Source organism: Mya arenaria, chromosome 9, assembly GCF_026914265.1.
Source record: "Mya arenaria isolate MELC-2E11 chromosome 9, ASM2691426v1".
NCBI lineage: Eukaryota > Metazoa > Mollusca > Bivalvia > Myida > Myidae > Mya > Mya arenaria.
In genome coordinates, this window is record NC_069130.1 from 60,188,856 (window position 1) to 60,205,391 (window position 16,536).

The following is a 16,536-nucleotide window of genomic DNA, read 5'->3' on the forward strand; positions in this document are numbered from 1 at the left end:
GAAAATGAAACGAAAACGAGATGATACATACACCCTTTGGGATGCAGCTAATGTTACCAATCATAAAACTATGTGGCACTGGTGGCAGAGTATCAGAAGAAAAGATTTACAAAGTGATCAAATGGACTTTGTTGAAAAAGTAACATTCCCAGAAATTAAAGAATCTCACAAACACGAGAGAACAGAATCAACAGCCAAGTTTTTGACTACTTATACCGTTGGTATAAAGCCGACAAAACAACAAAAATCTACACTTAACCATATGCTGAAAGTGAGCAATCATGCTTACAACTATTGCAATTTTCTTGTCAGAGAAAGAAACTTTAAACCTTTACACCGAAAGTTGCAGAAGTATGTCGCAACGTCTAAGCCAGAAAAGGTTCCTATTGAAATGAGAATGCCTTCTGATGACTGGTACTTTGCAAGCCAAATGAGTATAATAAAGGCATACTCATGTATACAGTATTGTGCGATGCATAAGTCAGCGCGCAGCAACCAAAGACGTGGAAATGTCGAATTAAAAGACAAGCTATATTGTCAAGAAGGTAGCTTTCAAGTTAAAAAGATTAGACCGTTAGAAAGTAAGGATACACAAAATGCCAAACTTTTACGGAGTTGTCTTACGTTCATGGAAAATGCATTCACAAGAAATGTACCAAAAGGACAGAAAGACCGAAAACGAGAGCGCTTTATCAAAATATCAAAACCTGTACATAAGCTACCACCAATAGAACATGCAGTAAAGATCACAAAGAGAGGGAATGGAAAATTCGTTTTACAAATTCCTTGTGATCCTAAATATACACGGCGTCCACTGAAAGATACCGAAGCCATATGCAGTGTTGATCCAGGAGGAAGAACATTTGCCACTGTATACGACCCAACAAACCTTTCGGTTTTCCAAGTAGGTTTACAAGAAGACAAACGATATAACATTCACAAAATTAATGATAAAATCAAGAATGTTAGATCTCTGGTCAGCAAACTCAATAAAAGACAGAAGAAAAAGGCACAGTGGGAAAGACATAATCAGATTGCAAAACTTCAGCACGCCAAAAAAACATTTATTGACGATATTCACTTAAAATTGAGCTCCCATCTCATTCAAAATTACCAATATATAGCATTGGGTTACTTGAACGTGACTCAGTGCGTTGCCAATAAGAAAGAGGGAAAGGAACTGCCAAAAAAAGCTAAAAAAGACCTTCTGGATTGGCGACATTCTTATTTTCGCAAGAGAATTAAAATAAGAGCTACTGATACCAACAGAATTTATGTCCTTCAAAATGAGGAAAATACTTCCAGATTTTGTGGACTCTGCAGATCAATCAATAAGGGACTCGGTGGTAACGAGATATTTCAGTGTTTGAAGTGTGGATACAAAACTCATCGAGATGTCAATGGTGCAAGAAATATTTTATTGAAATCTCTAAAACAATTTCCGTTTGAGTAAAACTGAATATTTTATCAGGTTGACTCATCCTGTAGTTCGGCGAATATGCTCAATTCAGGGCATATTTTTCCGAATGAAATGGGTTAAAATTTGTGAACAATATAACAAAAACATTAAACAGTTATTCTCTGTATGGCGATTCTCTCCGACATTCAATCAGACACGACATTACTTCACTCCAAAATGAAATGAAAATAAAATATGAAACTTAAACAGTATTTTTGTTTTGTCGATACTATTAATGTTTTGATGTCATGTATACACCATCGTCATCCATCTCCGAATATTCGGCAAATTGACATTTGACTAAGCCCAATATATCTTTGCGACAAATAGGGCATTGACTGTTGGCGTGAGCACACTGTGGACAAGTTACAATATGCCCACAAGGAAGGAAGATCACATCGGCAAGACATTCAAGACAAATTTTGCAATTTTGCTTATCCTTCAGATTTTGATTTTCTTCTTGCAATGCTTCTAGATCAGTTTCTAGCCCATTTGATGGACTATCTTGGGATTGTTCAGTTACACAGCAAGAACCAGAACCAGCAGTATAGTGTATCGCCATACTTGGATCGTCTTCCATCTCCATCAGAATTGACATAAGATCGCTCGCTTGAAACTGCGAATTCGGACCTTCTCTTTCACTGTATATTCTAGCGGCTATGCGTATCCAATCCATGTGGTAACCAAACTCAGCCGCTGCTTCCATGGCTGTTTCTTGGCGTGAAATTGATGATTCCTGTTCATCGGATTGGTTTACCTTTTCCTTTTGTTTTGATATGGATGGATGTTCACCCAACCTTGCTTTTTCAACGTAATCTTTTCCCTTACAAATAACGATATGCGGACACGTTGGAAACCATCTCGCATGTTCATACATCGGATCATCACCGATCTCCCAATGTTTTAGTCCCCCGCCGCAATGGTAACAACGGACAGCATCACCCACACCTGAGTATACTAGGCCAGCAGATACTAACTCGTTCACGTCAATGTGACTAGCATCTGGCCACGGCGTTGATGATTCTGTGAAGGATTCCAATCGTTTTGTTGGTATTGCATAGTTTGGAAATTTTGGCTTCGTGGTGAAGATGCCCAGTGATGTAGGTGTTACCTTACTTGCCATATTTGCTTACTTATTTCGTAAAGTGTTCATTGACATCAGATATAGTTTAAAATGGTTTCATTATATTTGTGATCACGTGATTTTATATTTTGCGTATAAAAGGGACTGAAACAGAACTCCAGTCATCATTTTCGTTTCAAACTCGAGCCAATATGTCGTCTCTGTTTACTCGTATAAGTAAAGGTCATTTTCTGGGAAAGGGTGGAAATGGAAAGGTGTTTGAGGCACATAGCAAGAACGGTGACAAGCAGCTTGTCGTAAAACAAGGTCGGTGGTGGAGTCAACATTGCGAAACCCCGCCAGAGATAGCTAACACTTGCCTTATGCAACAGATGGGCGTACGAGGTATCAACCACATGGTCGATTGTGAGATTTACCATGACAAGACCAAAAATGGAGCGAGCAATTACAGCGTGGTATTTGAAAGAATGCCAATGGACCTATTTACCTATGTGGAAAAGTTTGATATCCCTGAGCCTGTGGTGAAAGACATTATGTGGCAAATCATTTTGATTCTTTGTGAAATGGACAGCAAGTGCCAATTGATGCACATGGACATGAAACCAGAGAATGTGTTGATCGATCCAGACACCATAGAAGTTCGCCTATGTGATTTAGAGTTTTGCGTGCCAACTGATGACGAGTGCATATCTTTGAAATCATATGAAGTTTCCACACCTGCCTATCGTGCTCCTGAGAGACAGTTCAAGGTATGCTTCCCTCGTAAGTCTACAGTCTGGTCACTGGGTATAATGGCCTATGAGATGTTACACGATGATGTTCCGTGGGAATCGTACGTCATTGAAAAAGGAGCTGCGCTTAAGTTTGGGACCAATGTTTCGGAACAGTATATCAACTTTGTTTTGGCATGCCTAGAGCCCATCCCCAGTGAAAGACCTGAAGTCTCAGCTCTACTACAACATCAATGGTTGTGTGACTGACGCATCACGATAGATGTATTTTGTGATAGTACCTTTCTGGTTTCAAACATATTAAACATAGCGTTGAAACTACAACTTCTTTTTATCTTTATTGTTCATGATAATTGTTCAGCAATTGTTCTCGAAAAAGCAAGCTTTCTTTTACAGCTAACTTTATCGCGGAAATTCGACAGAGCAATCTTTTTCAGCTAACTTTAACGTAGAAAATCGACTGAGCTTTAATTGTTAGCTAACTTTATCGTGGAAATGCGCAAAAGCTTTAATTTTTAGCTAACTTTATCGTGGAAATGCGCAAAAGCTTTAATTTCTAGCTAAATTTATCGTGGAAATGCGCAAAAGCTTTAATTTCTAGCTAACTTTATCGTGGAAATGCGCAAAAGCTTTAATTTCTAGCTAACTTTATCGTGGAAATGCGCAAAAGCTTTAATTTCTAGCTAACTTTATCGTGGAAATGCGCAAAAGCTTTAATTTCTAGCTAAATTTATCGTGGAAATGCGCAAAAGCTTTAATTTCTAGCTAACTTTATCGTGGAAATGCGCAAAAGCTTAATACAACCCGATATCGGCGGTGAGTGGGTTTAGTCCCACGAGGGTGAAAATGAAAATGACGAATGTGAAAATTGAGAATGAAAATTGAGAATGAAAATTGAGAATGAAAATCGAAAATGAAAATTGAGAATGAAAATTGAGAATGAAAATTGAAAATGAAAATTGAGAATGAAAATTTACAATGAAAATGAAAATTGAAAATGAAAATTGAAAATCATCAGAGAAAAAAATGAGCGTCTTGGTATCAGATACAAAAACAAAGTAATTTATTTCAAGTTTTTATTTTTTATTTTGTGAAACAAGATAATTGTCACAATCAATCGAAAACTTTCTTCAACCACGTCAGGGTTAGCCGGCCAAGATTGCAAGATTTTCAAATCGGTGGAAGAAACATGACAAACAATAGTTTCTCATTCGCACTTTTGGTGGCGTTCCATCAGCCTTACAATCATTACAGTACCACACATATCGAAAACAGTTTTGGCAGTAGCCAGCTGGAGGGAAAATGTTCAAAAGATCATGTCGTTGACAAGGTTCTAACGTAAAGACTCCAGCACAACACAATTGGCATTCCCAACAGAATCTTTTGAAATAATCATTGTACTGTAGTCCAGCAAACCCAGCGATGTCAGTATATCGTTTTGCCATAGTAAGTGAAGTGTGAATAGTACAGTCACTGCTGTATGTTTAAATAGTTTGAAGTACTCTAAAAAGCGTATACATTATTTCTCGAACTTGCATTCGTCAACTTTGCTAACCAATGTTAGAAATTTGAGCTAACTAGCGTATTGCGGCTGTCTACAGCATAACTGTGTGAATCAGAACTGGTAGTGTTTGAGTGATTAACACAGTTCACCTTTCCATATAAATGAAATAAACAGAAAGCAAAAATACAAATAATTGTTTATGATTTATTCATAAATTTGATATTTTCCAATAACAACAGTTCTGCAAAAATAGCATTTACTAGTTTTGATTGAACATGCATGACAAGTCAAATGGCCACAAGGCGTAAACACAATACACTTTTTGTCCGTAACACAAATTTGACAAATGTTTTTTTCATCGTTTTGTAGTTGCAACTCTTGTCGCGTTTCTTGTTTCATGCTGAGGTGATGCCAAATTACGAAATATCTTGGATACTAATCGCATGTCAGCCAAAATGCAAAACATATTAGTACGGGTGGGGTTCGAACCCACGCGGACATAGTCCATTGGAACTTAAGTCCAACGCCTTAACCACTCGGCCACCGTACTTGGTACAAATGAGATGAGAAGTGAAGATTATAAGAGCTTGAAATTATAATGCAAAGGCCATACGATCTGCCAAATTGCTCATGGATTCCTTACAAAACTTTGCAGTTACTCTTAGTCGAATGGACAATTGCCTTAAATGCAAAAGTATTAGTACGGGTGGGGTTCGAACCCACGCGGACAATGTCCATTGGAACTTGAGTCCAACGCCTTAACCACTCGGCCACCGTACTTGGTGCAAATGAGCTGAGAAGTGAAGATTATAAGAGCTTGAAATTGTAATACAAAGGAAACATGAGTTTTTCTTATGTTTGAAGATTTTGAAAAATATGAGATGAAATTTAAAAATTGCTTTCACGTGAACGTGAAGTGAGCTTTGCAGTTTGAAGCATTTCAAAAGACGAAAGTCTTCATGATGCTTAAATTTTGTTTCACTCAATCGTTGCATAACTATTGAAAATTTCTCATATACAACTAATGCTTCTAATTTCAGTTTAGGTTTTATTCAAAGTGTAAGCAGATAGCAAAGTACAAACATGCATAGCATACATAACATTGCAAACATATCAATATACATAATTATACACATTTGCTTTCATGAAATCAAACACAAGCAAAAGTTTACAATTGTTATAATGTCAAACATTCAATGTAAAAAGTATTTTTGTTATGTAATGTGGTCACTCCCTGTTTTTCATCCAGACTTGTGACTGGCATTGGTCAGGTTACCCACCGCACAAACAAGATCGGAAAATGGTAACTCTGAGCCAGAAACCTATTTTCCTAGTGTCATACACTACGCAAAATCAGCACCCATTAGAGGCCTTCCAGGCGACCTTCTACAATTTGTTACACCTATAATGTAGAGTGCTGGACTACTCGGGTGTAACAAACGGGGTATTGCTGACTCGTTGTAGGTACAACGCCGAACAAGTGATGTCTGATACAAGAAGGCCTGTACTGGGGCAAGAATCGAGTGCCTCAGCCGCATTGTCCGATCAAAGAAGGGATTTCTGCGATCAACTTCAAGTACCTCAACCACAAGCTAGGCTCGAAAACTCGTAGACTTATTTCTCTTTTGATCTAAGAGAAGGCTACAGAGTTCACTTTCAAACACACCTCTTAAGCACATAGAGGCATATTTGCTCGCTTTACTTGCAGGCAGGAAATGCTAACTTTAATCTCAGAAAGCATTTCCTTTTATGTATCGCAACTTATGAGCAAAGAAGCGATTGAATTTTGAATTTTGAAAAAAAACTGAGGCAGCGCTAAAGGCAGTTACTCGACAGGGCACACTTAGGACTAGCGCCCCATTCGCTTCGTCCACTCTCTATGCATGCACTAGCGTACAGAAAAGGGGTACTCGTGAGCATAGAGGTTGCCACTCCCTATTTTTCATTGCCTGTAGCGCGACATGATGACCATGAGCGGTTCCTAGTATTGGTACTGTACATCACCTTACACCAATACTAAGCTGGTCTAACGACACCTCCATACTCATGGTAGCCTCTCAAATTTTACTTTTACCAAAATGTTTTTGCGAAGTTGACAAAATCATTGCATTGCATCCAAGACCGTAGCATATTGAGCAATGAGAAACAAATCTCGTCGAAGCTATACTTCTATGCTCATGCTACCAGACGCAAATAACAAATCACTTGCCAAAATCGCTTTTTGTATATGATCTAATGGCTATCACAGAGAATGATCGTATTCGTCAGGCGATGTCAAAGTGATCGACAACATGAGCTGGCCAGACTCAAGAGCGAAAAACTATGAGGTATCGCGACATACGGTTCTCATGTTCAAACCAGAAGGTCAAAAAACCTCTCAGATATTTTCTCTGTATCTCTGATGCACCAAGTTCATAGTGCGAGGAGAAATCTGAGAAGTTCAAACCCACTTTGGGCTCCCAGCAGACTAACAGCACTTCTGAGCTAAGAGCTTGCTACTGGAATGACGAATATTGAAAAATGTGGAGCTTATATACCCGATGGCCAAAATTAATGCGCATCGCATTATAATTGTGCATAAATGGTTAGGACTATTTTTTTTACCGTTTTTATTTATACGCTCATATGAAATAGTTCCAGAATTATCACTTGATTCCGCATTATTATTGTACAAATGGCTCGAGATTTTGAAATCTGTGAATGAAGTAGTTTTTCTATGAAGATTATGTGAAATCAGTTTCAGCAAAATATCATTTTTTTCAAGTTTCATGGACTTGGTGGAATTTGTGCATATAGCTTATGATTGTGAGATCTGTGAGATTTGCTGCAAATGTCGATTTGTTGAATTTGATCATTATGAAGATTTTATTTTTTTCATGAAATCTTGTGTGAACGCCAGTTTCAGTAAAATATCAATTTTTCATGTTTCATGGACTTGGTGTTTTTTTGTGCATATAGCTTATGATTGTGAGATTTGTGAGATTTGCTGCAAATGTTGATTTGTTGAATTTGATCATTATGAAGATTTTATTTTTTTCATGAAATCTTGTGTGAACGCCAGTTTCAGTAAAATATCAATTTTCAAGTTTCATGGACTTGGTGTTTTTTTGTGCATATAGCTTATGATTGTGAGATTTGTGAGATTTGCTGCAAATGTTGATTTGTTGAATTTGAACATTATGAAGATTTTATTTTTTTCATGAAATCTTGTGTGAACGCCAGTTTCAGTAAGATACCAATTTTTCATGTTTCATGAACTTGGTGTTTTTTGTGCATATAGCTTATGATTGTGAGATCTGTGAGATTTGCTGCAAATGTTGATTTGTTGAATTTGAACATTATGAAGATTTTATTTTTTTCATGAAATCTTGTGTGAACGCCAGTTTCAGTAAGATACCAATTTTTCATGTTTCATGAACTTGGTGTTTTTTGTGCATATAGCTTATGATTGTGAGATCTGTGAGATTTGCTGCAAATGTTGATTTGTTGAATTTGAACATTATGAAGATTTTATTTTTTTCATGAAATCTTGTGTGAACGCCAGTTTCAGTAAAATATCAATTTTTCATGTTTCATGAACTTGGTGTTTTTTGTGCATATAGCTTATGATTGTGAGATCTGTGAGATTTGCTGCAAATGTTGATTTGTTGAATTTGAACATTATGAAGATTTTATTTTTTTCATGAAATCTTGTGTGAACGCCAGTTTCAGTAAAATATCAATTTTTCATGTTTCATGAACTTGGTGTTTTTTGTGCATATAGCTTATGATTGTGAGATCTGTGAGATTTGCTGCAAATGTTGATTTGTTGAATTTGAACATTATGAAGATTTTATTTTTTTCATGAAATCTTGTGTGAACGCCAGTTTCAGTAAAATATCAATTTTTCATGTTTCATCGACTTAGCTGCATTTTTTGTGCATATGGCTTATGATTGTGAGATTTGTAATTTTTTGAGAGATTTGCATGAGCCTATAATTTTTTCAACATTATGAAGATTTGATTTTTTCATGAAATCTTGTGTGAACGCCAGTCTCAGAAAGATATCAATTTTTCATGTTTCATCGACTTAGCTGCATTTTTTTGTGCATATGGCTTATGATTGTGAGATCTGTAATTTTTTGAGAGATTTGCATGAGCCTTTAATTTTTTGGGTAAATGAAGCCTATAATTTTCAACACTATGAAGATTTGATTTTTTTCATGAGATCTTGTGTGAACGCCAGTTTCAGTAAGATATCAATTTTTTTCAAGTTTCATGGACTTGGTGTTTTTTGTGCATATAGCTTATGATTGTGAGATTTGTAATTTTTTGAGAGGTTTGCATGAGCCTATAATTTTTTGAAAGATTTGCATGAGCCTATAATTTTTTGAATAAATGAAGCCTATAAATTTTTTTGGAATCTTGAGATCACGCGTTAATTTCTAGATTTTCGACAATATGAAGATTTTAATTTTTTCTCATGAAAACTGGTATGAACGCTAGTTTCAGAGCACAAATGTTGAAGGTATGGCTTATGATTGTGAGATTTGTAATTTTTTGAGAGATTTGTATGAGCCTATAATTTTTCAACAATATGAAGATTTGATTTTTTTCATGAGATATTGTGTGAACGCCAGTCTCAGAAAGATATCAATTTTTCATGTTTCATGGACTTAGCTGCATGTTTTGTGCATATGGCTTATGATTGTGAGATCTGTGAGATTTGCATGTGCCTATAATTTTTTGAAAGATTTGCATGAGCCTATAATTTTTTGGGTAAATGAAGCCTATAATTTTTTTTGAAATCTTGAGATCACGCGTTAATTTCTAGATTTTCAACAATATGAAGATTTTATTTTTTTTCTCATGAAAACTGGTGTGAACGCTAGTTTCAGAGCACAAATGTTGAAGGTTTTGAAATCTGAGTGTTTGAGTGAGTTTTATGAAGCCTATAATTTTTGAAGAATGTAGCCTATAGTTCGATTTTTGAAATCTTGAGATCCAACGTTAATTTCTAGATTTTCACAATTTTTCACAATTTTTCACAATTTTCGATGCATATTTTTTTGTTGAGAGCATGAAATTACAATTCAGAGTTGCATTATTTTTGTACATATGGCTTATGATCGTGAGATTTAACATGTTTGAAAATAAAAAAGAAGCTTTTTCATACAATCTCATGTTTGATTTTTAAATTTCAACACAGCAGAATTTGTGAATTTGCTGTTCATGTTTTGCATTATTTTTGTACATCTGAGTATTTTTTTGAAAAATGAAAAATGTTGCAGATAAAATGTTGAAATGTTGAATGTTTGTGTGATATGTATTTCGAGCCATTTTTTGAAGTATAACGCCAGTGGCTGTTATCTTCAAGCATTAAAAGGGAAACCTAATTTTCATCGTAACCCTATTATGTGGTCCTAACCTAGTTTTATTTGTTCACAAATTTGAAAATAAAGGCAACGCCAAAGGCAGTTACTCGACAAGGCACACTTAGGAAGAAGCATCCGATTGCCTATATTTCCCCTCTCATTGTAAAGACTGTGTGGAGTGTCGGACCACGGCGATACAAAGAGGTTGCCACTCCCTATTTTTCATTGCCTGTAGCGTGACATGGTGAACATGAGCGGTTCCTAGTATTGGCACTGTACACCACCTTACACCAATACTAAGCTGGTCTAACGACACCTCCATACTCATGCTAGCCTTTAAATTACTTTTGCCAAATCATTTTGCTGAACGAAAACATTGCCACATATCAATGTTCGGTCGTTCAAGAGGAATATTTGTGATGAATGAAGTTTTGCACTTCGAAACCAAACTAAGAATGCAATGAGCCTAGTACATTCACTTGTATTTCACAACGCATCTACATTCTAACATTTTTTTTAAAAAGTGCTTGATCTTGCAATATTGATTTCAATTTTCATTCAAGCTGAACTTTATAGACATTGACAAAACAACAGGCTTGCATCTTAAACCGCCGCATAAAGGACAGCGAGAAACGAATCTCGTCGACCCATGCTGGCACGAGCAAACAAATCATTTTGTCAACAGCATTTCACAACGCATCTACATTCTAACATTTTTTTTTAAAAAAGTGCTTGATCTTGCAATATTGATTTCAATTTTCATTCAAGCTGAACTTTATAGACATTGACAAAACAACAGGCTTGCATCCTAAACCGCCGCATAAAGGACAGTGAGAAACGAATCTCGTCGACCCATGCTGGCACGAGCAAACAAATCATTTTGTCAACAGCATTTCACAAAAATGACACATTTTAAAATGCAGTGCAAATTTTGCTCTTGTACACACTATCAAAATGTTTACCATTTTACCAAGTTATGTTCCAACCAATATCGTAATCAATATGACAAGACCAAAGCTTAATAAATTTATGAATTACAAGCAGTATTACTGCTAAAATTTTGTTCAATCACAAATGTTCCTCGGTTTCAGCCGTGACCAAGTCTGGCTGTTTCTCATAAAAAAATATAGTGAAAAACCGTTTGACTGTGGTTTCATTGAAAAAAATCGACAGACCAAAATGTAACCAATTTTATGAAAAAAATGTGTTATCTTTCGTGAACAATACTTTGGATGGCCAAAAAAAATAACAACAGTACTCACAATAGCAAACAAGACCCGCGTTACTGGGGTAAGCAAGACAGCACAAACATTAAAAGCAAACAGATAAATCAGTATTTCTCCATTTGATTTTTATTTTTTGAAATGATTTACTGTATGATAAATTTTCAATGTTCATGTAAAACACGAAATACAAGTGTTGGAGAATTACTGATAAACAAAAAGCAACGGTACAAAGCACATATAATACAAACAATATTTTAAAACGAACAAGTGTGGATAGGTATCTTTTTTCAAATAAACAATGACATTTCAAATAGATCGACGAATTCTGTCTGCTGTCTTCTGTCGGATCCCCTGTGTATGGCATCTCATCTGAAAAAATGAAATGAAACGTGTAAAAGACGAAACATTCTTACATACAATAGCACATTAATGTTTACTCTGGTAAATTTTGGTTTCATTTATAACATTGGATTTTTACAAAAATGATAAATGCTTAATTTCAAAACATATTAACCATTCTCTCAGTTTTGATTTACAAATGACAGAGCAGTACACTAACAACGTGCTTAAAATTATGATTTTTTTGACAACTTTTCAATTTTTTCAAAATTTTTGACTTTGGATTTTCACCATAGCGCATTCGTTTTTTAGCTATATACTTACCAAAGCGCATTTGCGTTTAAGCGATGTAGTTTTTTCACGCTGAGTACCCCCCTTATGAAACTTTTTTTTACATTGAATTTAGAACGATTTATTTGAATCTCAAAATTAAGCACACAAAGTGACGATGTACAAATATTTTGGGATGACGAGATTTTGGCTCGCTCGCCCGACCAAACTAAAAGACTTATAGATATACTTTAAGTCTTTCAGTTGGGCTGGGCGAGGTAACCAAAAAGCTCGTCACCCTAAATTATTTGTACATCGTCACCTGGTTTGCTTAAATTTGTGAGTCGATTTGTCATAAAAAGAGTAAAATGTATGATAAGATGCTTAGCATCTTCAAATAATTTGACATTCATCTTTTGGTTTGACAAATAATAAAGTGAAATGTATGATAAACTGCTTAGCATCTGTAAATAATTTGACGTTCATCTTTTGGTTTGACAAATAATAGAGTGAAATGTTTGATAAATGCTCAGTGTCATGAATCGATTTGACACTTAGCATTTGGTTTGACAACTGAAAGAATTATTTATTTGCGATTGTGTACTAGAAGAATTTGCATTGTATGACTATTTCTAAATGCCATGAACAAATAATGTCATATGGTTTGACAAAAAAGTAGATTGAAATACCATTCATTTGTGATGTTTTACACTTGTGAAATGCAGATCGAATGCATTATTTTTGTGCATATTTAATATGTAACGCATACTTAATATCATTACAAAACTTGAAAACTACAGCAATTTTTGATCTGTACAATGGAGAGACTTAATCGCAAAATTAAGAGAATTGCCATTCTTGAGGCTAGACTTGCTGTACTCAAAACAGAGTTACAGTCAGAACTGGAGCAGCTGAACAACTCCAATGACATGACAATGAACTATGGTTCAAAAACATTATCACCTGTACAAACTGAGGTTGAAGACTGGGGTGACTGCGTAAGGACTTCAGAAATCATCAGCGAGGAGGACTGGGAATCTGAAGCAAACAGGCAGCCCTTCACTCTTGGTGGGACATTCTGCAAAACGAGAAAATCTACAAACTGGGAAAACAGATGCCCTGTTTGTTTCTCAAAAAACTGTGGACATAAAGTGAACAGATGTTTGTTCAGAGAAGCCGCAACTCAGTGATTTAATATTCTACATTATTGTTGTATGTACCATATAATACTGGATGAACAAGTTCAAAAACTGTTTATCATATACTACTGGATAAACAAGTTAAAAAATAAATAAGCACTTTGTATTTTACCTCGTGTTGTTTTACTTCAATGTCCCGAAACCATTTAAACGAACAACTTCCACTGAGGTCAGACCAGCCATACAGAGCTGAAAAAACAAAACATTTCTGTTGAAAAATGAAAACATCAATGAGTAAAATAAGAACAATACTTTTTCAATTTGTTTGCCACCAAAAGCATGAATCTTAAATGATCTTGTTTTCCCTGCCAGATGATATACAATAAAACTTAACAATATAAGCTTCAACTCACTAATTTTCATTTACTAAATATGAACACTGGCTAATTAACTTCTATTAAGTCTTTGACCACCAAAGAATATTTGCAGTGAGTTGTAAATGCTTTGTCTCAAAACATATTAACCATTCTCTCAGTTTTGATTTACAAATGACAGAGCAGTACACTAACAACGTGCTTAAAATTATGATTTTTTTGACAACTTTTCATTTTTTTCAAAATATTTGACTTTGGATTTTCACCATAGCGCATTCGTTTTTTAGCTATATACCTACCAAAGCGCATTTGCGTTTAAGCGATGTAGTTTTTTCACGCTGAGTACCCCCCTTATGAAACTTTTTTTTACATTGAATTTAGAACGATTTATTTGAATCTCAAAATTAAGCACACAAAGTGACGATGTACAAATATTTTGGGATGACGAGATTTTGGCTCGCTCGCCCGACCAAACTAAAAGACTTATAGATATACTTTAAGTCTTTCAGTTGGGCTGGGCGAGGTAACCAAAAAGCTCGTCATCCCAAAATATTTGTACATCGTCACCTGGTTTGCTTAAATTTGTGAGTCGATTTGTCATAAAAAGAGTAAAATGTATGATAAGATGCTTAGCATCTTCAAATAATTTGACATTCATCTTTTGGTTTGACAAATAATAAAGTGAAATGTATGATAAACTGCTAAGCATGTGTAAATAATTTGACATTCATCTTTCGGTTTGACAAATAATATAGTGAAATGTATGACACATGCTAAATATCATGAATCGATTTGACACTTAGCATTTGGTTTGACAACTGAATGAGTGAAATGTATGACAAATGCTAAATGTCACGAATCTGACACATAGCTGTAATTTTGCTGCCATAATGTGAAATAAGTTAAAAGAGCAAAATCAAATCATGTTGGTTCAGTGTTTCAGTATTTAAAGTACCAAGATGAGTTAACTTTACTGTTCATTGCAACTTTGAGATTTGTTTCTGATGAAATTTGGTGAAATTACTTACTTGTTATTGACAGAGCAGAACACACTGCATATTGGGTGAGCTTCAGGTTATATAGGCTAGGCTACTTCTCACAACTCTGAAACAAAACATTTTATCAACAAAACTGCACATATTACTTGTTAGTTTTTTTACATTTTTCATTCCATTAAAAGCATGGCTAAGTGCACATTTCATCCACATCAACAATGTTGAACTAATCCTGAAAACAAAATACTTCCTACATACAAACAGAAACAGAAAAACTGTTCACATGCAGAAGGTATTATGTTCCCAACATTTCTTATCATTCACAACAGGAACAAAATTATGCATTTATGGCATTGGTAGATATCAAACACAAACTGAAAATTTATCTAATAGCAGTTCAATGTAATAAATCAAACACAGTGTCTGTTATTAGATAAATTATCAGTTTATAAAAATTATTCCAAGCATATTTCCAAACAGACTAAGCACTGAGATTATGATATGACAGTTCAATTCATGGAATTAATTTTCAGCGATTTTACTTACTTGTAAATGTACTTTCTTGGGTACTGCCTTCAACCATTTTGATCACCAGCTTTCTGTAGGTACCGCAAGTAATAGTACTTTATCGATCATAGATCTGTCACCATTGTAAACAGACCCAGTTTAAGTGCTTATAATTCGTCTTTTTGAATGGTCAATATAGTTTTTATCCACAACATTACTAACATAAATGTTTATATTTCGTAATTACATCAAGTTCAAACAAAATACAAATCGTAATAAAGCCAATCTGACCGGTTAAGAATTGCAGACGCCCGAGTTAAACATCACTTTACGTCCGCCATTTTGACAAAAGTGGAAGATCACATGCTCTAAATATGGTCTATTTTTTGTCGCATTCTAAGAATATAACTTGATGACGAAGGGTGTTTTCCAAAGTTAAGAGGGGCCTCAATTGGGGAAACTATTGTTTTTGTTGTTTTTAAAACGATTCCTTCTTAAAAACAAGCAATTAAAAAAAGGGAAATTTTCAAATAGTTTTTACTTCTGATCGGCACATTCGGCATGGCATGGCATAGTACATAACTGATCTAACAGCATTATTCTTTACGACTAAATCACAAACTCTGCCCCCCGTTTTGCCGCAGGCTGCCGATTTACACTTAAAATCACCCACCGATAGCCTCAGCAGGTGCGCACAGCCTATGCCATAACTCATGTCTCAAGGGACGTAATTCGTTATTCACTTCCGTTTATCCGAAAACGCATGGAAAACTCATTTCTACTGAACTTATTGACTATTTGAGAATTTCTCAGTGAGTATATTATATCTACGTTTTTCTATACGTACAAATACATCCGTTCACACAATGTTTTAAATAATTTGCGTCTTCTGGACGCTTAAAATCGCAATCGATCGGTGTTCTTGTTGTTACATGACAAGCAAAAATTACTTTCACTTTCATTTTTTCTAAATAAACATCTCAAGCGGATTAGCGGTAAATTAAAGCAATTAACAACTTGATACTAGACGAATACTTGATTAAGAAATGCCGATATACTTAGAAAAGAACATATATTGAAGAAAAAAACAGGAAATAAACAAATGAAAAGAAAGTGGGTCACTAAATTTAATGGGGTTTCACATTGTATATTACATACAAATTCAGCAATAAAAGTCATAATGACTCATATTTGTCATTTAACTGAAGATTGTGTTAGTCTAAGTGCATTGAAAGTGTGTTTATAATAGAAAGGGTCAATTAATTACTCACCATTGACCCATATCAGCATTTGTAACTCTTTTCAGTCTACTGACCTTACTTTTTTGTACTTTCAGTTACTGAATTATCCGTTATGTCAGATGATGACATAAATTGTTCACCAATTCTAATAGAATCAAGTGGAAGCTCCACGTTGCCACCAAGTTCTGGAAGCTCGACGTTGCCACCAAACAGCCCTGACCTGTTTTCATTGCCACCAAACAGCCCTGACCTATTTTCATCGCCACCTAACAGCCCTGAACCATACAGCCCAGACCTGTTTTCAGTGCCACCA

General features: G+C 35.2%; 2 protein-coding genes, 1 long non-coding RNA gene and 2 other non-coding genes across 5 annotated transcripts; 1 reads left to right on the forward strand and 4 right to left on the reverse strand.

The window, feature by feature from the left end:
• Positions 1-1,691: 1,691 nt before the first annotated feature.
• On the reverse strand, positions 1,692-2,582 carry LOC128246232 (baculoviral IAP repeat-containing protein 7-like). Its single transcript, XM_052964425.1, has one exon. The coding sequence runs from the start codon at positions 2,580-2,582 to the stop codon at positions 1,692-1,694; it is 891 nt and encodes a 296-aa protein (XP_052820385.1).
• Positions 2,583-2,734: 152 nt separating this feature from the next.
• LOC128246234 (serine/threonine-protein kinase pim-2-like) lies at positions 2,735-3,523 on the forward strand. The gene has a single exon (XM_052964426.1). It carries the CDS (start codon positions 2,735-2,737, stop codon positions 3,521-3,523), a length of 789 nt encoding a protein of 262 aa, XP_052820386.1.
• A 1,723-nt stretch (positions 3,524-5,246) lies between these two features.
• Trnal-uaa (transfer RNA leucine (anticodon UAA)) lies at positions 5,247-5,328 on the reverse strand. Its single transcript has one exon. It is a non-coding gene; the product is annotated as a tRNA-Leu (tRNA).
• Positions 5,329-5,476: 148 nt separating this feature from the next.
• On the reverse strand, positions 5,477-5,558 carry Trnal-caa (transfer RNA leucine (anticodon CAA)). Its single transcript has one exon. It is a non-coding gene; the product is annotated as a tRNA-Leu (tRNA).
• A 6,068-nt stretch (positions 5,559-11,626) lies between these two features.
• On the reverse strand, positions 11,627-15,288 carry LOC128245542 (uncharacterized). Its single transcript, XR_008263176.1, has 6 exons — positions 15,274-15,288; positions 15,022-15,074; positions 14,509-14,584; positions 13,279-13,355; positions 12,931-13,045; positions 11,627-11,727 (listed from the first exon to the last, which is right to left on the reverse strand). It is a non-coding gene; the product is annotated as an uncharacterized LOC128245542 (long non-coding RNA).
• Between the last annotated feature and the right edge of the window lie 1,248 nt (positions 15,289-16,536).

Bases quoted from the DNA above. Each gene is read 5' to 3' on its own strand.
- LOC128246234 (XM_052964426.1), top strand. From the start codon at position 2,735: ATGTCGTCTCTGTTTACTCGTATAAGTAAAGGTCATTTTCTGGGAAAG.
- LOC128246232 (XM_052964425.1), bottom strand. From the start codon at position 2,582: ATGGCAAGTAAGGTAACACCTACATCACTGGGCATCTTCACCACGAAG.